The sequence below is a fragment of the Numenius arquata genome, chromosome 5, assembly GCF_964106895.1.
Source record: "Numenius arquata chromosome 5, bNumArq3.hap1.1, whole genome shotgun sequence".
In the NCBI taxonomy this organism is placed as follows: Eukaryota; Metazoa; Chordata; class Aves; order Charadriiformes; family Scolopacidae; genus Numenius; species Numenius arquata.
Genome location: NC_133580.1, coordinates 34,527,763 through 34,553,043, shown reverse-complemented (window position 1 = coordinate 34,553,043; position 25,281 = coordinate 34,527,763). Strand labels below are relative to the sequence as shown.

The window sequence follows — 25,281 nt, the reverse complement described above, 5'->3', positions numbered from 1 at the left end:
TATGACAATGTAAAGAAAGATAAGCTTCATACTGAAGAGGAGATGAGGCTGGGATTTCTAACCTCTTCTTTCTTCCCCTAAGCTCCCTGGTGTTTCATTTCCTGCTGCTGTTCACTCCTGCACACCGGCTCAATAATGCTTTTAGAAATGATTCTGCACTTTTCTGTTTGAATAAGTAGGAATAATAAGTTTCGGTGTTTGTCAAATAGTGCCCCATGAATTTAAATAGCTTTCTACAGACCCTGAAAAATTACATCTTAGAGCATTATTATTATTATTATTTAATTAGTTGCTTGCCTTGATGACTGAATAAGGTTTTATGTATATAGGTATTTTTATTCTGTGCTCTCATACTACCATGGGAATCCAACTCCCACCATGCACCACAGAGAGCTGTCGGACAGATTTGTATTCTGCCTCCCCAGTTTCATGCCTGCATTTCACTCTTAAGTGATGCAGATGAGTCACACAAGCTGGCCTGCAAGGGAGTGTGGGGCAAGAACCTCCAAAATTGTACTTCGGAACTACAGAAAGTTTAGTTTTGAGAGAATTCTAAATGAGTGAGTTTAGTTTTATTCAACAAAGCTGAAATGCGGGATTTTATTTCACTGAGATCCAAAGAGAAGTTAGCCAGAATTGTGCCCTTTGTGAGTAAAACCAAGACTTGAAACCTTTGTCCCTAGAGGAAAACAAATTAGCAAATGGGATTTTTTCTGAAGACAGAAGACCTGACTTCTGCATCAGTCTGATAAACAGCAACTTCATTGCAAGAGGATTATGGAGATCAATGTGTCTCCAATCTCTTCTGCTGAAAAAATACTCCATTGTAAATCAAGCTGTTCGATTTAGCGTTGTGAATCAAGCTGTTTTGCAACATCTGACAACAAGAAATCTAGCTTTAAACTTTTACCACAAATTTTATTTTTGCCTTTTCCCATTTTGGAGCACAATATCCACGTTATGTATATTAGCTCTTACTCATGTATTTGCAAATGTTCATTCATTTTTATTCCCTCTTCTTCATTCCTCATGTAAGTTTGGTGAGGCTGTTTTGTAGAGCCCTCTGCAATCTGCAGCTACTGCATGCTTGCTGAATATGCAAAGATTATGTCAAAAATTTCATTTCTATATTTATATATGCTAAAGTCTCAGGTCCACTGATCAGCATAGGGCTGGCAGAATCGAATAGTGTTTCTTTCCTATGTACTCAGTGCAGTGGAATGGTCCATATTGGAGAATGTGACACTCAAAACACCGTACGGAGCAAACGATTTGATCAGTGTCCTTGATTGTTTTTCGATGAGAGCTGGAGTTGCTGCTGCTGCGCTGTGGAAGAGTCTGCTTCTGTTCATGTGTTCTTGGCTAAAATACAACTGACAACTTCATAGGCAGGGAAAGGTGCACAGCAGTCAAAGGGAAAGGATGGTGCCTGACTCATAATGGAAATTATTAGAAAAAGCATCACCACTGTGTCACCAGGGTGTAGGACCAGGACATTCAGAAAATGTGCTTCATTGGCATTATTGAATAATTTTCCAATTTTCTTCTGAAGAATTAGTATCATTTTAATCAGTTCAAACTTAACTTATGATTTCCCTGGCCTTAAAAGTTATGTTGTTTTTATAACAGACAACATATTTTATGTATGATGAAATATTTAAAAGAGAACTGCAGGAAAAATAACTACCAGTTCTGCTTAATCTGTGCCTTATTGTGTATATTTTTTGTTTTGTGAGGATTCTTTGTATTTCTTTTAAAGAGGAATTTAAAATACAGAAATGATATTGTATATTGTCTAAGAACTCAAGTATGAAAAAAATGCAGTAGTTGGTTGTTGTTTACTTCTGAAATTTATAATTTTCTAGACCTAGAAATGTGGTTTTAGAATGCTGGAGTTGTACATAAATACATTATTCAGCCTACTCGGCATGAACAGGTTAGCTGTAAGAAGAGATACTATCCACATCCTTGTTGTCGTAAAATATGTAGATATGCAACAATGTAATGGCTTTAAATGCTTTCCTCGGATAACTCGACTGGGTTTTGGTGGAGTCATCAAAGATAAATTTTAATTAATATCTACAAGCAAGGCTTCAGCAAATAAAAATCTCATAAATCTGCAGTGATAGAAAATAGAAATATAACAGCCTTATAGAAATAGTTTCACCATCTATGTGCTGATGGCCCCTATTCTCTGTAACAACTCTTTTTACAGTAACTCCTTTGGGATTGCTCACAAAACCATGAAGTCAAGTCAAGCATTTCTGTCTGGTACCGTACCTCCCAGTTCCACTTAATGACCAGTGTAGCGCAGGAGTTCAAAACATCCTGATGAACAACTAACAGATTCAATTTTGCCTGAAATTTTTTTTTTGTCCCATGGCAATACTCATCAGATAGTCCAAAATTCTTTTTAGCCTCTGCCATACTGACAGACGGAATGTCACGGGGAAGGAGACTGAAGTGTCAGTTCTGCATGCCCTGGCGGACTGGAAAGCTGGGGTTGCTGCTGAATGATAATAGGCTGCCCTCCTACGAACGCTTCCCTGGCAGTCCTGGGCTGCGCGGTCGTGCATGAACAGCATTCGGATTTGACATCATCCTGAAATGTTATTATCTCGACACAAAATGCCAATATAATGATGTGGAAATGTAGAATCAGGGATGCTGGTCTTCTGTGAGTAGAAACATATATATTACAAAGAACTGTTTATTTTTCCAAGGAAATTTTGCTTTCATTTAGACCTCATAATTGACTAACTCTAAGCTCCTTAACTTTTTCTCATAACGCAGAGCTGGAATTTTCGCTGTTCGTTTTGAGGCACAAAGTGGAAGTCTTCAGCATAGCTACTAGAAAGCTACAAAATATGTGCTTCTCATAGTAGGAGGAAGAGAAGGATATAGGTTTTTTAATTGACATTTTGTTCTGAAATTCGCTTCTTTCACAAAAGAGCATCATCCCCCCTTTTCATACTATAGCTGCCCCTTATTTGTAGGTGCAAATCTGCAAAATATCAGCAACGTTCCTGATGTGCTGTGCTCTAGGAAAATTTTATTCTTAGATCTTTAGGTTAAAGCCAATCTTAAGCTGTGTGAAAGATCCACGGGCAGACTGTTGAGACTATGAATCTCAGAAGAAGGTTATGCTAAAAAGGGAATCATGTGCCTACTGAGCTGCCAGATAACTGATTGTCTCTTAGCGAGTCAGGTGTTTTTCTCATATATAAAAATAAAGAATTGGAGACAGTTCAAAAGTATTGTCACTGCTAATGGGAGGACTGAACTGCTGGATTTGCAAGGAAACATTAAAGAAATCTATATCTATCTCAGCTAAGTAATGGAAAGGTTCATCAATAGTTGAAAGGTGTCAGCCCCAAAGTGAGAGTATTTAGAACTGCAAAAGGAAAAATAACTAGGAATGACATAAGAAAATTATTTAAAAAAAAAAAGTAGTAAAAATAAATATGTAGAATAGCAGTGAAAACTGTTAGACTGAGGAGTAGTTCCATGAAGAGTGTGATTGCAAGCATGACAATTGCAACTTAGGTTTGCTCCATAGATTTGAATTCCCTAGATTTGTAAATGGATAGGGCAAAAATGCTAAAAAGGATGTATTTTATTGCATGGAGCAATCATGTGTTGAAGGTAGATGGCTGGGATGATCCCTTCTGGCTCTTCAATCTCTTTCCTGCCCTGTGCGTTTTAACTGAGGCTCACTGTGATCTTATCTATGAAAAGTAATATCTTTGTGGGAACCTGAACTGTGATATTATCAAGTCTGCTCTAAGGATCTTATATATACCACTTCATCACAGATATTATTGACAGTAAGTGCTTTTACCACTTTTATATATTCTCACTGCGAGTTGTTTTACAGCAAGGCAGCCAAATCAAGAGAATTTTTCCTGACCAACTGATAAGTCTCTTTACAAGCACTTCAGTGAATTCAATGCACTAGGATGTTAAAAGGGTGGGTTAGGACAAAAGAGGGTGTCAAAACATAACCCTCTGCTCTTGCCACCACCTCGAAGGTTATCTCCCTGCATGTAAAATTACTTGTCTTTTTGAACCCCAGTTTTCCTTAATTCCTTTGTTTGGAAAGTCTATCTGATCCTTTTCAGGATTTGTTTCCCCCCTTCTGATCTTCTGCTTTTGTCTCCTATTTCCCTCCCTTGCTGCCTGCACATCATGATTCTTTTTCAGGCTGAGTTTTAAATCCTTTTAAATGCTCCTAGGAAGGGCTTATTTCTCAGTCATTCTATCCATTTCTTAGCCAAGTCGTACCTGTAGGAAGATCAGAATGAGTATCCTGGTGCAAACCCAAGCTAGGAAGAGCTCTGTGAATTGCAGTGCCTGTAAGACAAGCGTACAAGTTGTATTGTTTGTTAGCAGTGAGGTCATTTCTATCCCTTATTCCCTGGCCATGTAGATAAACCTAAACCTCCACTGGAAGTCAAAAAAATTCTGTTCTTGACCCTTTTCAGAACCTGAAGATTAAAACTGATCCAGTCCTGCGTTTGTGCGTGTGTGAATTTTGAAAATAGTTTTTTTTTTTTCTCCTGCCAGTCATTCTGAGTCCGCAGACAACATGGCTCCCTTTCTGCTCCAAAATCTTCACAAATCCTCCCTGTACTGTGCCTGCAAATGGAAATAGGAAGTATTCCCTTTCCAGGCCTGCGGTGCCTAATTCAGATTGATTATGCATGAAAAAGAATGTGTCCCAAATGCAAATGTTCCTTGTGCACTACATCTTGTGAGCAAGCAGCCGGTGTGGCTTGCTTCAGTAACTTTTATATGTAAACAGTCTTTAAAAACATAATCTACATTGTCAAAGCCTAATCTAAATGATGTACTGACATTGCGTATTTTGATATGCTGACTTGGTTTTCAATTCTCTCTGGATTGCCTGGCCCCAGATGGCCTTTTTGTATTTTGTTTACTTTTCACTTAGCTGTCACGTATTTATTCCCATTAGATGTACAAAGTCAATGGGTTCAGCGTAGTTTTACAGCTTAGTTGGCTAATACGACATAGGAAAAGTGCTGAGTGAAGCTAAGCAGAGGGTCAGGAAAAAGCAACGTGATTCTTCAGGTCTGACATAGAGACCAATGAAACAGAAAACTGGTAAAAGATCTGGTAGAGCAGTTAGCGACTTTTTTATATTTTTTTTTCCCAGAAAAAACATTTTTTGACTGGAAAGTGGAAATTAACTGAAATAAGGAAGGATTTGCTTGACTGAATTTCTGTTTTTAAAAGCTTGCTTCTGAATAAATGCTGAAATTTTATATACATCCTATATATTTAAATGAAAAGAAAAATCTGAATTTGTTTCAGATATAAATGGATAGTAAAATGTTACTTTAAAAGGTTTTCAAGATAATGAGTTGTTCTGGATTTATCTTAGTCAAACAGTTAAAATGGCTTATATGATCATGCTGTTCAAAAGTCTTTGAAGATATGTGGAAACGCTTCATGCTGAGAAAAATAATCCCAAAAAATCTAGTTGGTGCAATCTTGCCTACAAACATGCACAGAGCCCAAAAGACAAATGAGTGTTCATGACTTCTAGGGCAACCTGAAGCATGACTAAAATGTGGACCATCTTGAACAGTGGTCTTCCATCTGGATAGCCATGCATGCCCTTCCACGCTTCTCCCAATGTGAATTCCTACCTTCCCTTTAAAGGGTTCTTTTTTCAGCTTAAAGAAAAAAAATAAGGGGGGGACTTGGGGTGGAATTTAGTAATGATGGAGGGAGCCTGATGTTTCCTTTGTTCCCTGAAGAGGAACAGGTTTCCTGCATGGGGCCGTTTGCCTGACAGCATGTTGTTCTCAGACCACGTTTCTTCTGTTTCTGCTGAGGTGCTCAGCCAAAACACCGCATGGCACCGGTCACAGTGTGCTGTCTTTGCCGAGAGCTGTTGGGCACCCAAACTTTCTTTAAAGAAGACTCTGCTGAAACTGCCATGTGTTTAGGTGCACTGTCCTCCTTTCGGACTTGACAAGTCCGTAGTCTGAGCTCTTGCTGTGTTTATCGCAGGTGAAACACGGGAACTACGCCTTTGTATGGGACGCAGCAGTACTGGAGTATGTGGCCATCAACGACGCAGACTGCTCTTTTTACACCATCGGAAACACTGTTGCAGACAGAGGATATGGGATTGCACTGCAGCACGGCAGCCCCTACAGAGACGTATTCTCACAAAGGTAAGTGTTTGGAGAAGGCAGAACAGCTCCTAAGGAAAGGTGTCCCTCTCGGCTCTGGACCCTTCTTTTAAGTTAATTTTCTGCGAAGGGAAAACATCTTGTGCTTGCAATCCACTTCATTTCTTACATAGGCATTCATTTCCTCGGAGACATAGGATTATTCACTTTTCTAGAAACTGCATTAAAAATACTTCATGTTGCTCTAATTTGAATTGTTCTTGTTTCTTTTGGAAAACATTAATGAGATAGGCTGAACATCATTAGCAGGAAAATGGGGAAAGAGTTGATTCATTTGTTATAGAGGGACAGCATAACACAACCCTTCCTGTTACAGGAGCCTTTTCTTAAAGAGGAAAAGGGACAATGGTTTTAAATTGGAAGAGAAGAGATTTAGATTAGATATAAGGAAGAAATTCTTTACAGTGAGGGTGGTGAGGCACTGGAACAGGTTGCCCAGGGAAGTTGTGGATGCCCCATCCCTGGAAGTGTTCAAGGCCAGGCTGGATGGGGCTTTAAGCAACCTGCTCTAGTGAGAGGTGTCCCTGCCCATGGCAGGGGGGTTGGAACTAGATGATCTTTAAGGTCCTTTCCAACTCTAGCCATTCTATGATTCTATGATTCTATGAAAAGGTAAACTTGGACACTGATGGGAAAACTGAAGGGGATGAAAAAGAACATTTGATGTTTCAGTGAAAAGATGCCTATTTGTACCCAAAAGCTTAGATGCTTATCCCAATACTAATTGATCTCTTGGGTTACAAAAGTGAGATGTCTAGAGATGCTTCTGGTACTGTGTTTCTACTAGGATCAGAACTACTCAATTAATTGTATGTATTGTGCCTTTGCAGTATTTGTGCTTCACTCTAGTACTGATTCCTAAATCAGGATGTCTGTGAAATGTGAAAAACAACCAAAGATTTAAAAGGTGTAATATCTACGGTCTGGCTCTTAGGAGAAGATGTGGGCTAATCTCATGATCCTTTTCCATTCTGAACCTATTCTCTCAACTGAGTTTCTAATGGTTTGTGTTAGATGTATGTAACAAAATTTTACAGTTGCTGTGATGGAATTTCTTTTGTGTGGTTGCTTTAGTGAACACGAGCAATTATGTTATACAAATATGCTTCGTTCAGGCTATTGCCTTTGTCTTCAGCCCATAGAATGAGGTAGAGGTAAAAAGTAGTAAGTAGCAACATGCAGAGTCAGAGGAATCACTGTCTGCTCACACATACTACATGAACAGAGGAGGCTTGAATTCTTTGAATCTGTTCTATGTTGGGAGCTGAATTTGTGCTGACATAGCAGTAACATAATACAAAAGTTCACAGGGCCAATGAAAAATTTAATTTCAATGAAGTATGCATTTGCTTTATATATCACAATTAGCATTATAGGCAATTATTCACTGAATATTTTAATACTTTAATATTTCAGCCATGACCAGGCTGGCTCTGCTAAAAATCTCTGACTCTGTAATGTTCGGGCTCTCCATGCAAAACAAAAGAGTAAAACTTCTTCCTGTAATCTTTCTAAGAAGTGCTTCCATGTGTTAGAGATCTCAGGTGCTAGACATCTCAGGTGCTAGTCAAGGTGTTAAGTCATCCTCTTCAGAGCGTTACCCAGGAGGGTTAAGTACAAAAATTTGAAGGCATAGGGGAGCTTCATGGTCTGTGTCTTTAGTACTAAATACAGTGAATCTGCCCAGTGGCATGGCATTGGCTCATGCCTGCACAGCTGAGCATTCTTCATCCCCACCGCCACCACTCTCCAAATCAAGGTGGATGTATCCAAACTGCTCCTTAAGGACTGTTTCTGACATTATTTATATACTTGTTATAGTTCTCAGTACATGGGGGAAATGGCCACAGCTGGTTCTGGTAAGCGATTATATTCTTTGTCACAATATTCAGTACCTGGAGAGGCTAGGTTACATCTTCTTCTGATACATTGCCTTTAGCAGCTTCTGGGTCATTGGTCTGTGCAGGCCTGACGTTTCCAAGTACAATTTTATTTCATAACAAAATTTCAGCATTTCAGTGTATTATTAGATCTTGAAGGTGTAGGAAAGCAGAAAGAAGCATAAAAATGTGCACGCACATAGCTCTTTTTGTCTGAAGATCTTCAAAGTAATATATAAATATTTGCATCTCTCAGTGGAAAGTAAATGCTATTTACATTTAATGCTTAGGGAATCCATAGCATAAGGAGACTTAAATGAATTCCTAATGTCAGATGTTTTTCCCTGGTGGAATCGGGGATCATAGCCACTCAGATTTCCTCATTTTCCATTTCCTACTATAGTTAATAGAGTTCAGGTGGATGAAGAAAGGGATTATTTGTGAGATATTGGGCCACAGGAGGGTCTGGATGGATATGTAGAACTTAGCCCTGATGAAAAAGTAACTCATTACACTATCAAGAGTAATGGTTGAACAGAGAAATTAGAATTTGCTGGGAGTGATGCTACCTACTGGAGAATTTAGAGAGCCTGAGATATATATTCTAAAATGTGTGTGCTGCCCCTTAAATTTTTATTTCTTCCTTATGAAAATATATTATATTGCACTTCTGATTATGTCCATAAATATAAATTTACAGTTTGAAGCTGTGAAACACCATATAAGAAACAAATACATGAAAGAGAAAGCATGCTTATAAGGTAGCTTACAAGGTTTTGTTCTGAAACCCTTCAGTACTGTTTTTTATGATTACTTCCATGTGGTTTTCACAAATCATCCTTACTTTTCTTCCTAATGAAAAGGCTGAACAACCTTCAGCTGCTGTAGTCTGCATGCTAAATAGAGAGAGAAATAGATTTCACTGGATAGGATTAGCAAATTTTCACATGAATATTTCACATTCTTTAATGCAGTAGGGAACTGGTTTGAAATATATTGGCATTTCTTGATCTTTCCCCAAATAAATATATTTATGTGAAAATGCAGAGCTTCTCTTTTATGAAATTTCATACAAACCCATAAGCTGCACAGCGTTAAATCCCTAGGGTGCAGCTGTAAAAGGTCTGGCAAGCTTACAGGAGATTTTGGTCTCAGTACAGGAATCATGGGCACGAGTTTAAGGCTTTCATTACCTTTTCTGAACATTCAAGCTATTTCCAGAGAAACAGGAAAAGAGATAGAGAGGTGTAAACATCCACCCCTTCTCTCCAATGCTACACGGCATGAATTGCAGTCAAGATAACACTGTGGTAAATTTTAGGCATTTGGGATTTCCAAAACCACTCTGGGATGTCTGTTATGTTGTTCTCCAAGGGATTAACACATGCAAAATACTGTGGCCTTTGGGGACTGCAACGATATTCACCTGCTCTGTGAAGTATTCCAGTCTCTACGGGAGTTTACCCATTAGGCTACTTAAGAAAGGCATTAAACCTGCAATCAGTTTGAAATGCTGAGGTGCCAGCAAAACACAGCTGGGGCCTTGTAAAACTTAAATCCCCTGACGTCATTTCCTCCCGTAAGTGATCATGATGGAGTGTCCCTTTATACCATGGGTAGTTTGTGAGGTGCTAAAAGGAAGCCTGAAACAACCAGGAACCTTGTGAGAACCAAAGCCATGGTGACAGTCCTAGTGGTCGTGTACCTGTGTTTGGAATGTGGAACCACAGCTGATGACCACCTGGTTATCCGGTACCCACCTTACTGATGAGGCAGACACGCTGCAGTGCCCCAAGCACAGTGTGGGGCTGGTGCTGACAGCCACGCTGCTCCCAGCCTCCGGCTGCTGCTACCAGTTAGTGCCCCTGTGTTTTCATAGGACGTGGTCCTGCCAGTGTGGAATGAGCCTCTAGTTACAAAGGAATCAGAAGGTGAAGATGGTTACGGATACAGCTATGGCTAAATTAACACAAAATGTTCACTATATACTTGATTTTAAGTTGATGCAATTAAGTAAGTATTGTATGGGAATGGACTGCCATTGAGCTACACTTGCTTGTGTTGATTCATATTGCGTTTATAAATCTACAAGTGTAAGCGATGCCTATACTCTTTAGAGAGAAGAGTGAGTGCTCCCACATATTTGAACTGATGCAGTTTAAAATCAGAATTATTCTTACAAATGCGAGTTTGGGTATAGTGATATATTAGTGGAGCGTATGGCAAAATGCACATCACTTAGAAACTCCATGCACATTTGCTGAGCTGGGCTTTTAAAAAATTAATTCCAGCCACACCACAGAAGATGAAACCCTGTTCAGGATTATTCTTTCCAGACTCAAGGAAATCTGACATTTTTGGGATGAACAAAATGGTTTTGATGAGAAAAGTTATACCATTTAAAGTGCAACACCGATATGCCTTCAAAAAAAGCATTTTGTGCAGGTACAGTTTAGTGGAGGAGAAGGGTAACCAAGTGAAGGCACTGTAAAGAAACTGCTCTTTGAGACCTCTCTTTTCTACATGCAGAAAATCTCTTCTAGGCCAAAACAAGGGCATGAGCAGCAGTGAGTGGTCTGACTGCAGAATGAGATAGGCTTTCTGCTGTATTGGGATGGCAAAGTGGCCAGCTGGGGTCTCCGCAGCACCTGTGACCGCTCTGCTCTCTCTGAAAACAGGTGCTTCAAGTCCATCCTGAAAATAGGTGTGTAGCTTTAGCGTGAATAACATAGAAAATAACCTGGGTAACATTTGAATGATGGACCTGTTGCAGCGTCCTGATGACTTCATTCACGAGTTGCAGATCTTAATGTCTCGTCTGGCCATGCCATTAGGCAGCCAATTGGTGTGCTCAGGTAGATCGCTGACCCCTTTTCTTTGCCACTAACACTTAAACTTCTGAGCACCAGCAGTCTCCAGGCAGCATGTCGGTTTTCTCTCTCTCTCTTTTTCTTTCAAAGTAATGACAGGGTCTTTAATAATGGGAACTGCCAAATTTCCTAGGAGAGTTTGAAGAGAATGTGTCGTTTGGTTCATGAGGAACTGTATGCTGACACTAAATTTGACACCTGTTAAGGAGTCTTTTCAGCCCTAAACTTTAAAACTTCCATTGCACCCCTGGGAGGTATAAATATAATTGCAAACTCTTCCCAGAGTATTTCATAGGATGTCTGTGCTTCCTAAAGCTCAGCAGCAATGGCTCAGGTGCTGTGCTGGTGGCTGGTTTCTGGTGAGGGTCAAGGAGGGGGTGACAGCATGACAGCAAAGTGCTTGGATCCCACTCACGTCCCCGCTTCCTCTGCTGGCTAACTCTTTTCTTCTGTGCTACAGTCCTGGCTATGCAGCTCACTAGAGGCAGAGGAAACATTAATTTCATACTCATCAGAGGCTAGCAGCCAGCTTTTCACTTAACTAGAAGCTGCCCACACCCAGTACACTAAAAAATCAAGCTATAGATTTTTTATTCCTCATATTCCAAGAGCATCCATGTACATTCTGCCCCAAAGACTTCTCTTTTAAATAAAAGGAAAAAGTGACAATAAAAAAAAAAAAAAAGAAAAAGAGGCAAGGCTGTCCTCAGAATTCTAGTGTGGGCCTCTTCCTTGTTATTCATCAGCTGTGTTTCCCCCGACAACACGCACCCTGAACGAGCACAAGTTTATGGACACTTAATGTTGCCTGTGTGCTGAAAGAAGCAGCAGGAGTCACAAACCTGCTGGTGGTCATCTGTGAGAGGTGGGGCGTGTGATAGCATATCGTATGAAAGGTGCAACTACCATATAGCTTCTGCAGAAACCTCAGACAGAATTTGGCATAAATCACAAGAAGTCTCAAAGAATTTGTGTTGCAGCTAGAAAAAAACAGTCACTTCTTTCTGTCCCGAGGAAAAAAGAAATGGAGACTTATAATGATTTCCCCATGGCAAACATAAAGACACCCCACTAGCAGCAAGCGATGCACTTTCAGACGTCCAAAACTTTGGAGGTGAGGAGGAGAGCCATCATGTAGCATTTCAGACTCCCCCTTAGTAAATTATTAGGGTTATGTTTTAAATAAATGATATGGACTTTCTCTTGTTCTCTTTTTATTTGTCAGCAAAACCCTGATTGTTAGAAAGTTTCTGCCCTGAGTCATAAATATGTTTTCTTCCTGCCTCCTCGCTATTAATTCTCTCTCTGATTTTCATTCTGTGTCTTGGAGGTCACTGATGTCCAGTCTCCAGCACAAGAAAAATTACTTCCTTCCTAACTACCTTGATTTCTTTTTCTGAGTCCTTGGGACTATGTACCCCTTTCTTTGAGGAGATTCCCCGCTTCATTTGTTTAGGTGTTGGGTTTTTTTAATGAAAACCCTTGAGTGTCCCTAAGTCTCTGATTTATCTTTTACCACCTATGGGAAAAATAAGAGTTTTGGATTACATCCTAACCCTGCAGAGGACTGACCATAATGATCTAATTGGATTTTTCATGATTAAATACAGTGATCATCTGAAGAACAGTGGATGCCTTAGTAAGAACTTTGTTTTGCCTCTGTTATTTGCTTAGAATTGAAATACTGTTCTGAGCTGTATACATAAAATTCTGAATAATACAGCAGAGAAACTAGTAAAATCCCCCTCCAAAGAACATTTTTCTAATTATACAAGAAAATTAGAAAACTTTGCAAATTGGGAGAATTATTTGACTTGAAGCAAACTCCTGAATTTAAATAAGAAACTTTAATTCTTAGAGCTTGCCCTTAGATCATGTCACCAGTTCATATAACTGAAATTACATTAGTGAGAGGAAAAAAAAATAAAAATTAATTCCAGATTTCTGAGCTATCTGACATGAGATTCCGGTCTTAATCAATTCAGATATAGTCACTGTTAAGAAAAGCCCTAACTTCAGAGTTGCACATAATAACAAGACAGTTTCTCAGATAGCAAGGATACTAAATAAAAAGACGCCTCTAGTGACACACCAATGTAATATTTCTTGACCATCCAAAACAACAGTCTATCCTTATTTTTTGCTGTCTACATAAGACTTGTAGGAGTGAAACAGGGAATTGCATCAGGCCCTAGGTCTTAAAACATTTCCACCTTCCTTTTTCCTGACCCAAGTCCTCCAAGATAAACTGCAATTGGCCTTCTTGCCAGGAAACTCACCTTGTTGGAAGTGCTGCTCAGCCAGCCAGCCACCTGCCTCAACGGACCTGCAGGGTGGTTGCATTCTGCACAGCTCACTCCCAGACCTCCAAATCCAGGCTGAAGACCTGTAACCTCAAATAGATTATAAGAAAACATGTAGCTTCATTCTGTTTTTAAAAAAGCCATCCATTACTTCATATAAAGCCCTAACAGACAGCTTTTGTCCCACCACTATTCTCTCTTCTTCTTTCTACCAAGGCAACGACTGTCTGATCCAAGCTTACAGCATTCTGTAATCCCATATGAGCACATTGCTAATAGCTTTTCCCAAGGACCAGATGATCTGACATTGTCCCTTTGCATTCTACTCCACTAACCGCCTAATGCAGAGCTGCAGGTTTTGAAGATTCCTGCACTGTCATCAGAAGTGTTTCTTGGCTTTATTATCCACTTGCATCTCACTTGGTAGCTGGGGCTGTTGGCTGTAGGACTGCAGAGAAGCTGTGGCTCCCACACATCACGTTGTGAGAGCAGGAAAAATGGTTTTATTGATTCCTGATGGTGTGCCTCTGATGCCTGCAGGTCTCACAGTAGACTCATGATCAGAAGTTGAAAGAGTTGGAGATGCCTAGAGAAACAAAGACTTTAGCAACTTTTTAATATGCTGTAATATTAACTGATAAGGTGGGTTAAAAGATTCTGCAGCAGGTCTAAAGTTTGTAACATGTACATAATGGAAAATTAATTAATGAAAACATATAAAGGCAGTGAGCAGATTAGTGGGCTTTTTAAATATACCATAATAATAATTGATGGGGTAAGTTAAAGGATCGTGAAGTAGCAGCACTACAATGAAACATAAGAAAGAAAATCATAAGGGAATGGCATTAGATCTTCTTGCCTTTAAACACAGAACTATGAGAATCGGAGAACTGCCTGCTGGCTTCATCATGGGAAGGTTCCTCTGCATCCAAACGATGCTGGGGTGAAAGAATTGCTGCACAGTGGAAAAGAAGTGCCATGAAAAAGACAGCTTCATGCCTTCTCTTTTTCCTAATCAATGCTCACTTTCAGAAAGGGCACTGCATTCAAAGTTTCAGAAAGGCAAGCCAGGTAAGCTCTTTATGCGTATTAATTCCCCATCGTTACCCATGAACCACCCCAAAGAAAACAGTCTAATTGTAATGTGTTAAATTGTCAGCACATATCACTTTGCAAGCTATTTCTTGCTACTTTCAATCCACTTCTATAGCCCTAGGCACCACAGACCTGGCATGTAAAATGACCAGATATTAGCCAGCAACATGTGTGCAGTACAGTCCATGGAAGCAGTGTTGCTCATCCAACTATGTGGAAGGAATGCTTCTTGTAAGCTGAGTTGTTCATGTGTTTTAAAGTTTTATAGAGTGAGTAAGTGCATGGCTGCAGAATTTGAAACTGCCTGGTTATAAATCTGGTGATAGTAAAGCTAAAAGAAGTCTCAGTGAGTAGCTTCCCTCCAAGAACTTGCCTTTTTATGAATTCCTAGAGAAGAGATCAGGTTTACAGTTAATACACACTTTCCTGTAGTACATTTTTTTGTTTTCTGGTTAGCTTCTCTTACGTTTGTGTGCGTCAGTCTCAAGAGGAGCACGTTTAAGTACTCACTGCAACTCAGCTGGGCAGCAGCCTCACTTTTAAAGCTGGGGGGAAAGCAAGTGCAAAGTTTTCCCTGCAAATAAGAAGGATCCAGCCATGCAGCTCTCTTGACAACAGAACTGTAATAACCACAAATAAGGGTTTAGCTCACCTACCCCATACCATCACTACCTGCCCAAGGTTCCTGCCTCTTGACCTAAGTTGCTCAAAACACTGGTCATCCTATTTCAGTTAAAATGAGCAAGAGTAGCAAAACAGTAGAGAATAATAGATCTTTCCTAACCCATTCTGTTGGCTTAAAAGGTAATTAACCTTTAGCTTGACCATAAAGCTAGTCTTCAGCTGGTCCTGTTTTCCAGATAAAAAGTGAAAGGCTTTTCCCTGAAAATGAAGCTTGTTTTCAAAGCTGAGATATGCTCTGGTAAATAGTGAACTTAGTGGTGTGAGAGCTGAGGGCATTTATCCATACTCGAGCTAAGAATTTTGCTCCTGTCCATGCAACTGTTGCATCAGTGGCTGCCTCAGTCCACAGAGATTTCCCCTGCAATAAACCACCTGCTATTTGTCACCCATCCTTGAACTGTAGTAGCAAAGGAAGGTGCTAGCCTTGCTTGATGACTTTGTGGAGTCAAGTCAAGTTCGGAGGTAGGAATAGGAAAAAAGAGTCTGTGGAAAGTCTCCAGAACATAGAGCCAAGGAAGGGTTTGTTGCAGAGGTGTCTTCCCTCACTGAAACAACATGTGAGGAAGAAGAAAGCTGGTTGCAGGGACAGAGGGAGTGAGAGGAGAGGCACTGAGAAGAGGGAGGATCTGGGTTCTTGTGAATGATTATGGCGGTTGAATAAATGGAGCCTTCCTTATTGCTCAGCTTGATGCAGGGTGGAGATTAGAAAAGTGAGAAATCTAACAAAACTACCCAGAGAAGCTTTCTTCTCTGTCTCAGAGCAAGCCTGAGAGGTAGGTTGCTCCCCAGAGCGATCAGGTGGAAACTGGGAGGAGGAATTGGATAGTGTCTCCAGCAGGGTCACTAGTACGTCTGAGTGCAGTGGTTAGAGAGGATTGGATTAGTTAGAAGGTGGGGGGAGGGGGGGAGCCCTTACTCTCTGAATGCATGGGGCCTCAGCAGCCTCAAGGAAAAAATGCTCTACAGATGAGGTATCACAAGGTCTTAAAGGACCTCTGTCCTAATCCCAAAGAAGAATTGGTGGTGGCAAGGAAATCAAGGCAGTAAGATGCAGAGAGGCTTGTGTCAAGATTTTTGTTTGGCATGGTGTAAACAGTAAGTGTGTTTGGAAAATTTCTGTGCTGTATGTTTCAGTTAGCATATAGTCCAGCTGGGCTACACTGCATTCTGGAGCCCCCGAAGATCTGAGTGATGGGAAGCGGGCAGGTAGGCACCTGGAGCGCACATCCAGCTGTCCTGCTGCTGCACGAGTTACAAAGCCTCTGCCCAAGCCAGGTAGAGAAGTACCACAGCTGTGGCTTGTCCTGGCAGGAGCATGAGATTGCAGCACATCAAAACCCAGGCAGGGCCAGCGGGTGTGCTTAACTAGGCTGTGCCAGGCGGATCCAAATTTCCCTTTAAATATTTCACAGACCTAGTCCCTAGCATTGCCCTGGTTCAGAACAGGCTCCCCAAAAAAGCTCACTTTGGCTCTGTAGTTTTTTGAGGGGACAAAACAGATAGAAGCATTTACTAACATGAATCAGTTGGATATCTTTGGGTCCCTTATTTGCACAATGTATTTTATTTGCTGCGTTAGTGCCAATCGAGTTAGGTTAGCCCAAAAACAAAGCAGGGCCCTGATCCCAGCTGTCATAGCTCTGATATCTTTTATAAAAACCAAGTGGCTTTCCAGACCCAGGTTTTGTACTTAAACATGGCTTCATTCTGCTTTATAACTAAGTGCAAGTGGAAAAAAAGGATGATATGGCCGAGGAAAAACTGTGCTTGCCACTTTATTCATAAAAAAATTTTGCAAAGTGCATAGTAATTTGCCATCGTAACCACCTGCACGTAGAGCTTTCAGTGCAGAGCTCTGACACTGTATTTAGTTCATACTTGGACTGCTCAGCTAAAACTTCCATTTGTATGCATTTATTCTGCTTCACACATTATGTTATCAGTCACTTTCAATATTTCAAAGTCACAGCAGTCTTTTTCTGACATACATTTGTCAGAATGAACTGCCTTGATTGCTGTTATTACAGACTGCAGTTCCTGACTAAGGGAAAAGTCTTATATAGAACCAGAATATTGAAATTGCTCAAAAAAATAAAAATAGATAAACCAGAATAAAATTAGACTGAATGAACAGAAATAGATGTTTTAAATGGCCAGGAAAAAAAAAAAAAAAGTAGGACAGGAGGGCAAGGCAGGATTTTGTAATCCCACACAACAAAATAAAGCTGGAAAAATCAATTTTTTTAAGTTCATATGCAAAGTATTGAAAATTGCTCTTTGCTGCTGCCTGGTAGTGAGTCAGTAAAGTATGTCTTACTTGGACTTCCTCTTAATCAAATACTTTATCATATTCTTCTAATGATCACTCTCAATAGAAGGGTTTTAATAATCAGTCCATTATAGTCACAGGGCAATATAACGAGGGGTTGCCCTAGCCAGGGAGGGTGCTTACATTCCTGATTAAGTCCTAGTGGTAGTAATTTATCATGGCACATGAGCAAGTCTCTCTCTTACGTGTGCTTAATAGCATGCAGGGGCTTTGCTAGTTCATTCTAAAAGCCCAGTTTAGGACTAAACCTGGGGAGAAGCACACTTGTTTGGAAAGGTAATAATCCTTTTATACTTACTGTAATTAAAACATTTTTTTCCCTTATATTTGCTACTGTTGTCTTCAGCTGAAAGAATAGTATAAGAGTAAGTGAATTTCCAAAACAGTAAAGAGAAGCTGCCACTTAATTACCTTGCTTTGTAGATAACTACATACTAAAGCATCTTCCACCAAAGCAGAAAGGTTTCAACTAGTAATAGGCACAGAAGGGCAAAGGGCAAAATAACTTTACTGGATGTAGTTTAATTGGCGGGATGCCTAAACATCACCAAAGACATCATTGGTATCTACAAAGACATCAGATTCCTACAGAAAGCCCATAAAACAGATAAGCTGTTGGTTTGATTTTGGTGTTTTTATTAGAAATTCAATTTTTTTTTAATTAAAAAAAAAAACCAACCTCCATTCCAGTCATATCGGAAGAGAAAAGCAGCAGAGTAGTACACATGGATTTGCAGCATCGAGAGCAGGGATTAGATCAAGGACAGAATTTTTTGGCTTTGCTTGGGGTGTGCTTTGCTAGAGCAGCATGTGAGAGGAAGCATGCAGAACTGAGCCTTGAGTTAGCTGAGAAGTGTCTACCCTATTTTTAATATTGTTTGGTTGTATTAATTTCCCTGGGTTTGTAGGGACTTCAGTTAATTAGCAATGGATCTTCAGATCATGGAATTATGCCAGATTTATACTGGTTTAGCTGATGGGAGAATTTAAGCCTATAAATATGTCTTTTGCATAATTTAGCTGTAAGGCTCAAGATTAACATCCACATGAAACAGGACATTTATGTTCATATCTTTTTTTGCCTGTGAAACACTATGCAAAGCTGCAGAAACATGTCAGCTCTGAGAGTCACGCTTGTGCAGCCGCCGGAGTTCACCCACAGCATCAAATTTTCCTGTGTTCTTCCTCTATTTTATATAAATCTGGAAAAAATCATAAAATGCGTAGAAGAAAAGCAATTGAAAATGAAGTGAAAGGGGAAGTGAAAGTTTGTTGATCTTCGTGTCCCTCTTAAATTAGAAACACCTACAGTGCTCATTTTTAATTTTTTTAAGAGTAGCAATCTTGCTTCAAGTTTAAGTATATAATTCCTCCTGAAAATAAGGGGTTTTAGAAAGAACCACTGACAAGTGTTTAACCCAAGAACAAATATCTCCATGGCTGTATAGGTAACTAGGTCGCTGTGGTGGCAGCAGCGTTCATATTTTATTCTTACCCCCAAAGTGAAATATTTGTGTGTGTAGCTGGGCGGGCAGCAGAGAGCAAAGGAATAGCATGTAGCAATACCCTCTCCTTCTGCTTTACAAGCAAAGGGGTTGTCTCTCCAACTTGCAGTGGGAAACTCAGTTCCGGGGGGATGAGCGACACATCCAAAGTAACTCTGCAAATCACTCGCCCAGCTAGCAAAGCCATTGCTTCTCCCACCACCCCTTCTCTGCCCATTTTCCCAGCTTTTCCTTCTTTATTCCTAGTGCAGGCCACAGGGCTTAACTGTTTACTTGCTCTGAGGCCTTTTTTTTGTGGAAGAAATCCAGGGCTGGGTTTGGCGTTGGGGGGTATTTTTAAGGGCTGAAGTTAGGAACGGCCTCTCTGCTTCCACCAAGAGCTGCAATAGTTGAGATGAAGGGAAGGTGCCATGGGCTGCACGCGGGCACAGCATCCTTCCCCTCCCTACTGCCAGCTTTATTGCAAATTACCTGGTGCTTTGGCACCACTGACTGTTTCCCTTTTTTCTGCACAAAGCGCTTTCCTGCTGCTGCTTCGGTTAACATAGACCCTTTTAGCTGTTTTGGTGTCTTGTAGAGAAACCTGTTGTCCCTTGCGCTGCCAAAGAGGGACAGTGGTACATGGTGGGGCCCTGTGGGGTGAAGCCTCAAAAACAAAACTGGTGTTTGGCATCAGTACTGTTGCTCATTGTGAAGGAGAGATGATTTTTTCCTTTATTTTTTTTCCCCAGTTTCTAGGAAGTGTGAGTGGTTTGTCTGTTCATTGGGCTGACCTGTTGTCATCTCTTTTTTTTTTTTGTATTTGGAATAAAGCCTGAGTACCCAACTCTCACCAGGAGACTTCTGTCCCAGGCTGGCAGGACTGGGAGCAGACCATGCTGTGCTCCTTACAGCCTATTGCAATTGAAGATGATTCCCACAGTGCTGCATTTCAGATTCAATCCTGAAGATGTGCTTGCTCACAGAGAAGTTTTCTCATCGCCCACAGGCACTTGCATACACACCAGTATCTTTTTTCAAAATGAGGAAAAAGCAGAGATGTCGGCCCTTCATCTTGGCTAGGCAAAGATAAGCTCCTTGCTAAAATTTTTGAATGTTACAGCCCTTTAGATCACTAATATACATCTAGCCGATCCTTCACAGCTGGAATTATCACAAGGCTGAATCTTAATAGTAATGGCGCAGGTTATCTCTGTGTAAATAGCATGGTATCTTTATGCAGCAGGAGAAATGCTGCAGGTCTCAACTGATATATTGATCTGGATAAACAGAATAGTTTATTCCTATCTGGAGCTGCCTTCTTAAAGTTCAGTTTGTGATGCTTGCAGGTAAAACTGATGATTTGCTCTTCCTGGACAGGCAATATGGTGTGCTGCCTACAAACCAAAGCCTTTTTCTCCGTAGGCCTGATGCTGGACTTCATGAGCCTCTTGCTATACTGCCAATGTTAATGTAAACATTGCATCTGGGTGAGAAAGGTCCTTATTTCTGTCTGCTATTCTTTTCAGCAGTCTATATCACTCTCATTTGGGGCAATAGTGGTGCTTGCCTTGAGGCGTAGTGCTTTGACAGCAGGGTTGCAGGAAGCTTTCTTGGCAACATTTGCTTTTCTACAGAATTGTTTCCTGGCTGGAGGTTCATTACCCACTCTGAACTTGAGCCACTGAAAGGCTTTCTTTCAGAGAAATTTCAGCTACATTTTTGGACTCGGTTTTAATGAAATGGAGTAATTTGTGGTTGAAGAAGGGAATAGTATGAGATTCAGGGATTATTTTTTAACTCAAAATGGAGAACAAATTACAAAATTATAAGGCGATTGCTCAAGGCCTTGTCAATCAGAACTGCTGCTGCTCTTAGCACGTCATTTCTCCTGCGTTATCATGTCTACTCCATGATAACACTGTAGTTAGCTAAATTAGCTAATATTAGCTAGATATGTCACTTTAATGTCATTAGAAACTCTTAAACTGAAATCTTTGTTAAAGTTGAAAGTAGAAACCCATTATTTGATAGAAAGAAATAGAAAAGAATGCTTATAATAATTCCAGGATCAGTCATCATAAAATGAGTAAAGTCTGAATTAAGGTTCCACATCAAAGAAACTTGAAGGTAAGGGATGCAATTAATTCAGTTAGCCAACTCCAAATCAGCTCTATAATGATGCCATGCAGTTAACCTATGCTTATAATTAAGGCATTTCCTTAGCTATTAGAATTTGAGTAGATAAAAACTTGTGTACTTATTTCTTTTCTTTTTAGTTTTGTAAGAACATGTTAGATTTTTGTCTTCAGATGTTTACTTTGTGGTGGAGATGGGAAGGCCAGTAAACTGAAAGCTTAGGAAGTTGAAAATGCATGGGAGGAGGGTGCCTAATCCTGATTTGTGCTCTGAAAATTTTCCTCTAGCTTTTCCTGCATCACTGGGTGATCCTTTATGGACCAGGATGCTGGGCTAGGTGGCCTTTCCAGCCTTACCATCTGCAAATCTGTTCACTTCATTTTAAATCGCTCTTTCCCTGCTGTCAGCCTGCTGCCTTTCTCCTCCAAGGTTATAGTTTGCTCCTTTGCAGCATCTCTCCATCCTATTCAGGGTGCCTCAGCAGCATATATGAATGCTCCAGCCTGGGACGTGGATAGCCCCAGGACACCCGGGGGATCATCCAGATTGCTCACTGTCCATACCACGAACCCACAACTAACTTCCCGTGATCTGTTCTACTTCATTACACTGCTTATTGAATTTTGCTGGCGGTATTGTCTTTCGTACTCTTGGGACCAGCACCAGTTGTCATGGCAATTACTGTCAGATGGTTGCAACTTATATGCTTGGAGGAGGGTAAGAAAGCTGGTGGTCAGAAAAAGTAGTAGTTCAAAGAAGCATAAAATATCAGTTACTAATACTGCTTGGTGACTGAAATGTTTGGAGCTGTAGTGGTTAGTAGATAGTTGACTTCAATCAATAGCTGTGTTACATTAGCTCCTAGATTAATATTAATGGTTTGGTTTTTAATAATCATGATGACATTTGAAATGGTTGATGAAAGAAATGGGTAATTCTATAGGAAGTAGTTCTTCAAGTTGCTATAGCAGTCATACCTCTGCTCATCCTGCATGTGATTTGGCAATTTTATACTAGGAAATAGTTTACAAAGGAACTCCAAGACATGTCTGAAAAAACATGGACTCTTGTTAATGTCACTTAGCCTCTCCACGATGCTTAGCCCAAGCTTCCCTGATGCTCCAGGGAAGAAAGACTGCAGAAGTGGAAGCTAACCACGTCTCCTGTCATCAGGCTGTGTTACGTTGTGGATGGGGGCCCACGGGCTGGTGTTTCCACCTCAGTGCTTTTGAACCTTATTGACACTTATAACATGGGTGGGTTTGGTTGGTTATTTTTTTTTGAAGCAGAGGCAGAACTAAGGCTGGAAACTTCACATAAGCTTGAAGAAGGTTTGTGAGTGATAACAGCATGCCATTACCGCTAACTGAAATATGGATTATTTTTACCAGATGATAAACACAAAATAGAAGGCTTCATACCCTCAGCTACTAAACCTCTCAACCCACTGAATTTCCCCCACTGGAATTTTGTCTGTATTGACTGAGGAAATCCTTGTAAATAGACATAAATTGATAGACAAAATGCAAGAGAAAGAAAATTATGTAAACATGTCTGATGCTCATAAGAGTAAACTATCAATGCTCTTTTTGCTAAGACAATGACATGGAAAATTTGTAGACTGGGACCTTGAAGCAGTATTACAATATATACCTATTCAAATATGCTCCTCCAGGATTTTCTTTTCTTAAAATGAAACAACTCTTTCCACACAAAAGAAGTCTGGGAAGGAGGAGAAGCACATATTACATTTGTTCAGTCCATAGCTACATGGACAGGATCAAATTCATTTCTGTCAAAATTTGGAGAAAATGCTTCACGGGCCTTTAAGTCAGATGCACCTATTAGGACAAAATTATGTCTCTGGCACACCTTGGTATGAATTTGTTATTTTGCTGAACAACTTGACACAAACAGAGATGTTTTGAAATTTCCCATATTGCTCCATGGTCAGTTTACGTTTAGACAAAGAGGAGAAGAAGGAGCTTATTGATTGGCAAAAGCCTGGGCAAGAGTCATCTACTTCTCTACTGAGAGTCTGGCTTTCATAATGGAGGGAAAAGAGGAGTCTTTGCACACAGGTTGTCACATGCGTGTTTCAGCTTTGCTGCAGGGAGGCTCTGTCACATGCCAAATGAAGGCACACAGTCAGTTTTCCAGCGCCTTTCTTAACCACACACCTCGGAAAACAACAAAGGTTTTTGCCACACGTTGGGTAGCATTTTAAAACCTCTCAACAGGGATGTATCAATATTGATCTTTTGCTGGAGACTGCATTTCTCGATGCTCCACTCTTTTGTAATGAACCCCTTTGAAGGAAAAAATGGTCTAATAATACTCATTTCACCAGGGTCTCAGGGGAATGGAAGCAGGTTTCTTGTCACACTTGAGCTGACAGTTCTCTGATTGATGGCATTTAGGGGAAGTTGAAAGAGGATTAAAGCCTCATGATGCTGGTTTATTTCAAGAACACGACATGTTCGATATGATAATAAAGTGGGAATTTTTCTTCTGTGGCTTTTATGGTCTTGGGGTTGTTTAGGATGAAATTATGGATAAAACGATGGCTGAAGTCAACTGTATGTGTTTCTGAGGCAGTCAGACACAAGGTGACAGAAGCCATTATAAAACCCTTGATAGTTTTTTGCTACAGAGAACTTGACAGCAAAACCAAAAGGAAACTAATGCTGTAATGATTCATTTCATGTGGGAGGCTAAAACTTTTAACAGTGTTGGAAGGTATTTTGCCTTAACATGCTTTAATTTCATAGTTGTGCTGACATTGTATGTCGAGGATTATTATCAGCAAAAGGCACTAGAGACAGTGATTTGAGATTACAGATATTTAGAGGGCTGGTGAAGTGAGAGTTAGTCTTATATTCCTTTGTGGACACATAATGAGTGAAAGAAAAGAAAGTACTCCTCAGTATCACACGTTAGCACAGAGTAAAGACTAGAATCCTCACGAAAAGGAGGGGTGGTCCCTGAACCATCCATCCATCGAACATTTGGATTTGACCTTCAGCTCACTAGTATATGTGTTTTACCCACTAATAATAAAGCCAGAGTAATAGTGTTATAAGCCCTCAGTACTCAAAGTAGGGTGCTGTAAATAAATCTCTGCTGGACTGGGAAGCCTTATGTGTATTTTTAATAAGGAAACCTTAACTTTTGTTAGCCTTTGAGTCTTCAGGATCTCACCGGAGTGAAGTTATCATTATTAATATCCCCTGCGGAGCTCTGAAATAACTTTGCATTTACTTAGCTATTTATGTGCTCACTTATAATAATATTTTTAGTAAGCTTGGTTGGCATTAATAAAGTTAATGGTTCATTACTATTATATAGCCGATTTTATTTAGAAAGACCACTTACTGTAGGCCATTGAAAGCTAAACTGTTTTCAAAAGCCAGCTATCGGAAGCTGCGCACTGCACAAGGGTCTCCAGAGGTTACTTTACCTTAGGTTCTTTGCACTGCCTCTAATGTGGTCTTTGGGCAGAGATGCCTCTCACGTTTTGGCTATCTAGGGAGCTAGGTTTGGGGTTTGCAGCTGGGCAAACTGGGTACCCCACACCAGGTTCCCCAGGCAGGCCCACAGAGGGGGAACACCAAGAGGCACTGGCCAGTGGGAGGACAGAGCAGAGAAGGAGTGGAGTGATGAGATGAGAAGTCTGGTGTCCTTCATTCACCATGTGTCCCCCTTGCCATTGGGGGAACACCAATGGGGCATGCCAAAACCCATTACTGTTGCACTGTGGTGCTTGTTTTAGATCTGCAGTCCAAGATCTTAATTTCTCTGATAAAACAGAAGACCCAAGTGGCAAAGCTACAGGCAATTTCTTTTATTGCTGTTATATGACTGTAGGAATCAAAGGGATCTGCTGGGTCACCGAATCCATTATCCTGCTATGATAGGCAAGCACACCATATGAGTCCTTTCATAACTTCATCAAGCGTCATCTCAATACCAGTCTGGGGGATTTTTGTTCACTTGAGTGTTTTCCCCTGGGAAGTCTGTTGTTTTTCTGGTGCTGTTCCTGTTGGGAAGCTTTTCCTCCTTCGTGTTGCTCCCAGGGCACTCTTCACAGTCCAGATTTCTTCATAGTCAGGGTGTAACTGTTTGCTTTTGTTAACATAGGCTTTTCCTTCCTATGGTTTTTTTTCTGTCACTGTTTCTGCCTTCACTCACTTTCAGTTCTCCGCTTTTTCATGCACATCAGAAGGGCTTTTATTCTCCTAAGAAAAGGTCTCTGTTCTCCTGTTCATCCCTA

The 25,281-nt window shown here is 40.4% G+C and overlaps 1 protein-coding gene across 2 annotated transcripts in view; it reads left to right on the top strand.

Moving 5' to 3' along the window:
- Positions 1–25,281, top strand: part of GRID2 (glutamate ionotropic receptor delta type subunit 2) — a 764,624-nt gene that overhangs the window by 688,692 nt on the left and 50,651 nt on the right. For both annotated transcript variants that reach the window (XM_074147380.1, XM_074147378.1), the window contains one exon: positions 6,040–6,206. In XM_074147380.1, the coding sequence (XP_074003481.1) occupies positions 6,040–6,206 (167 nt within the window). The remainder of the gene's footprint in view (positions 1–6,039; positions 6,207–25,281) is intronic.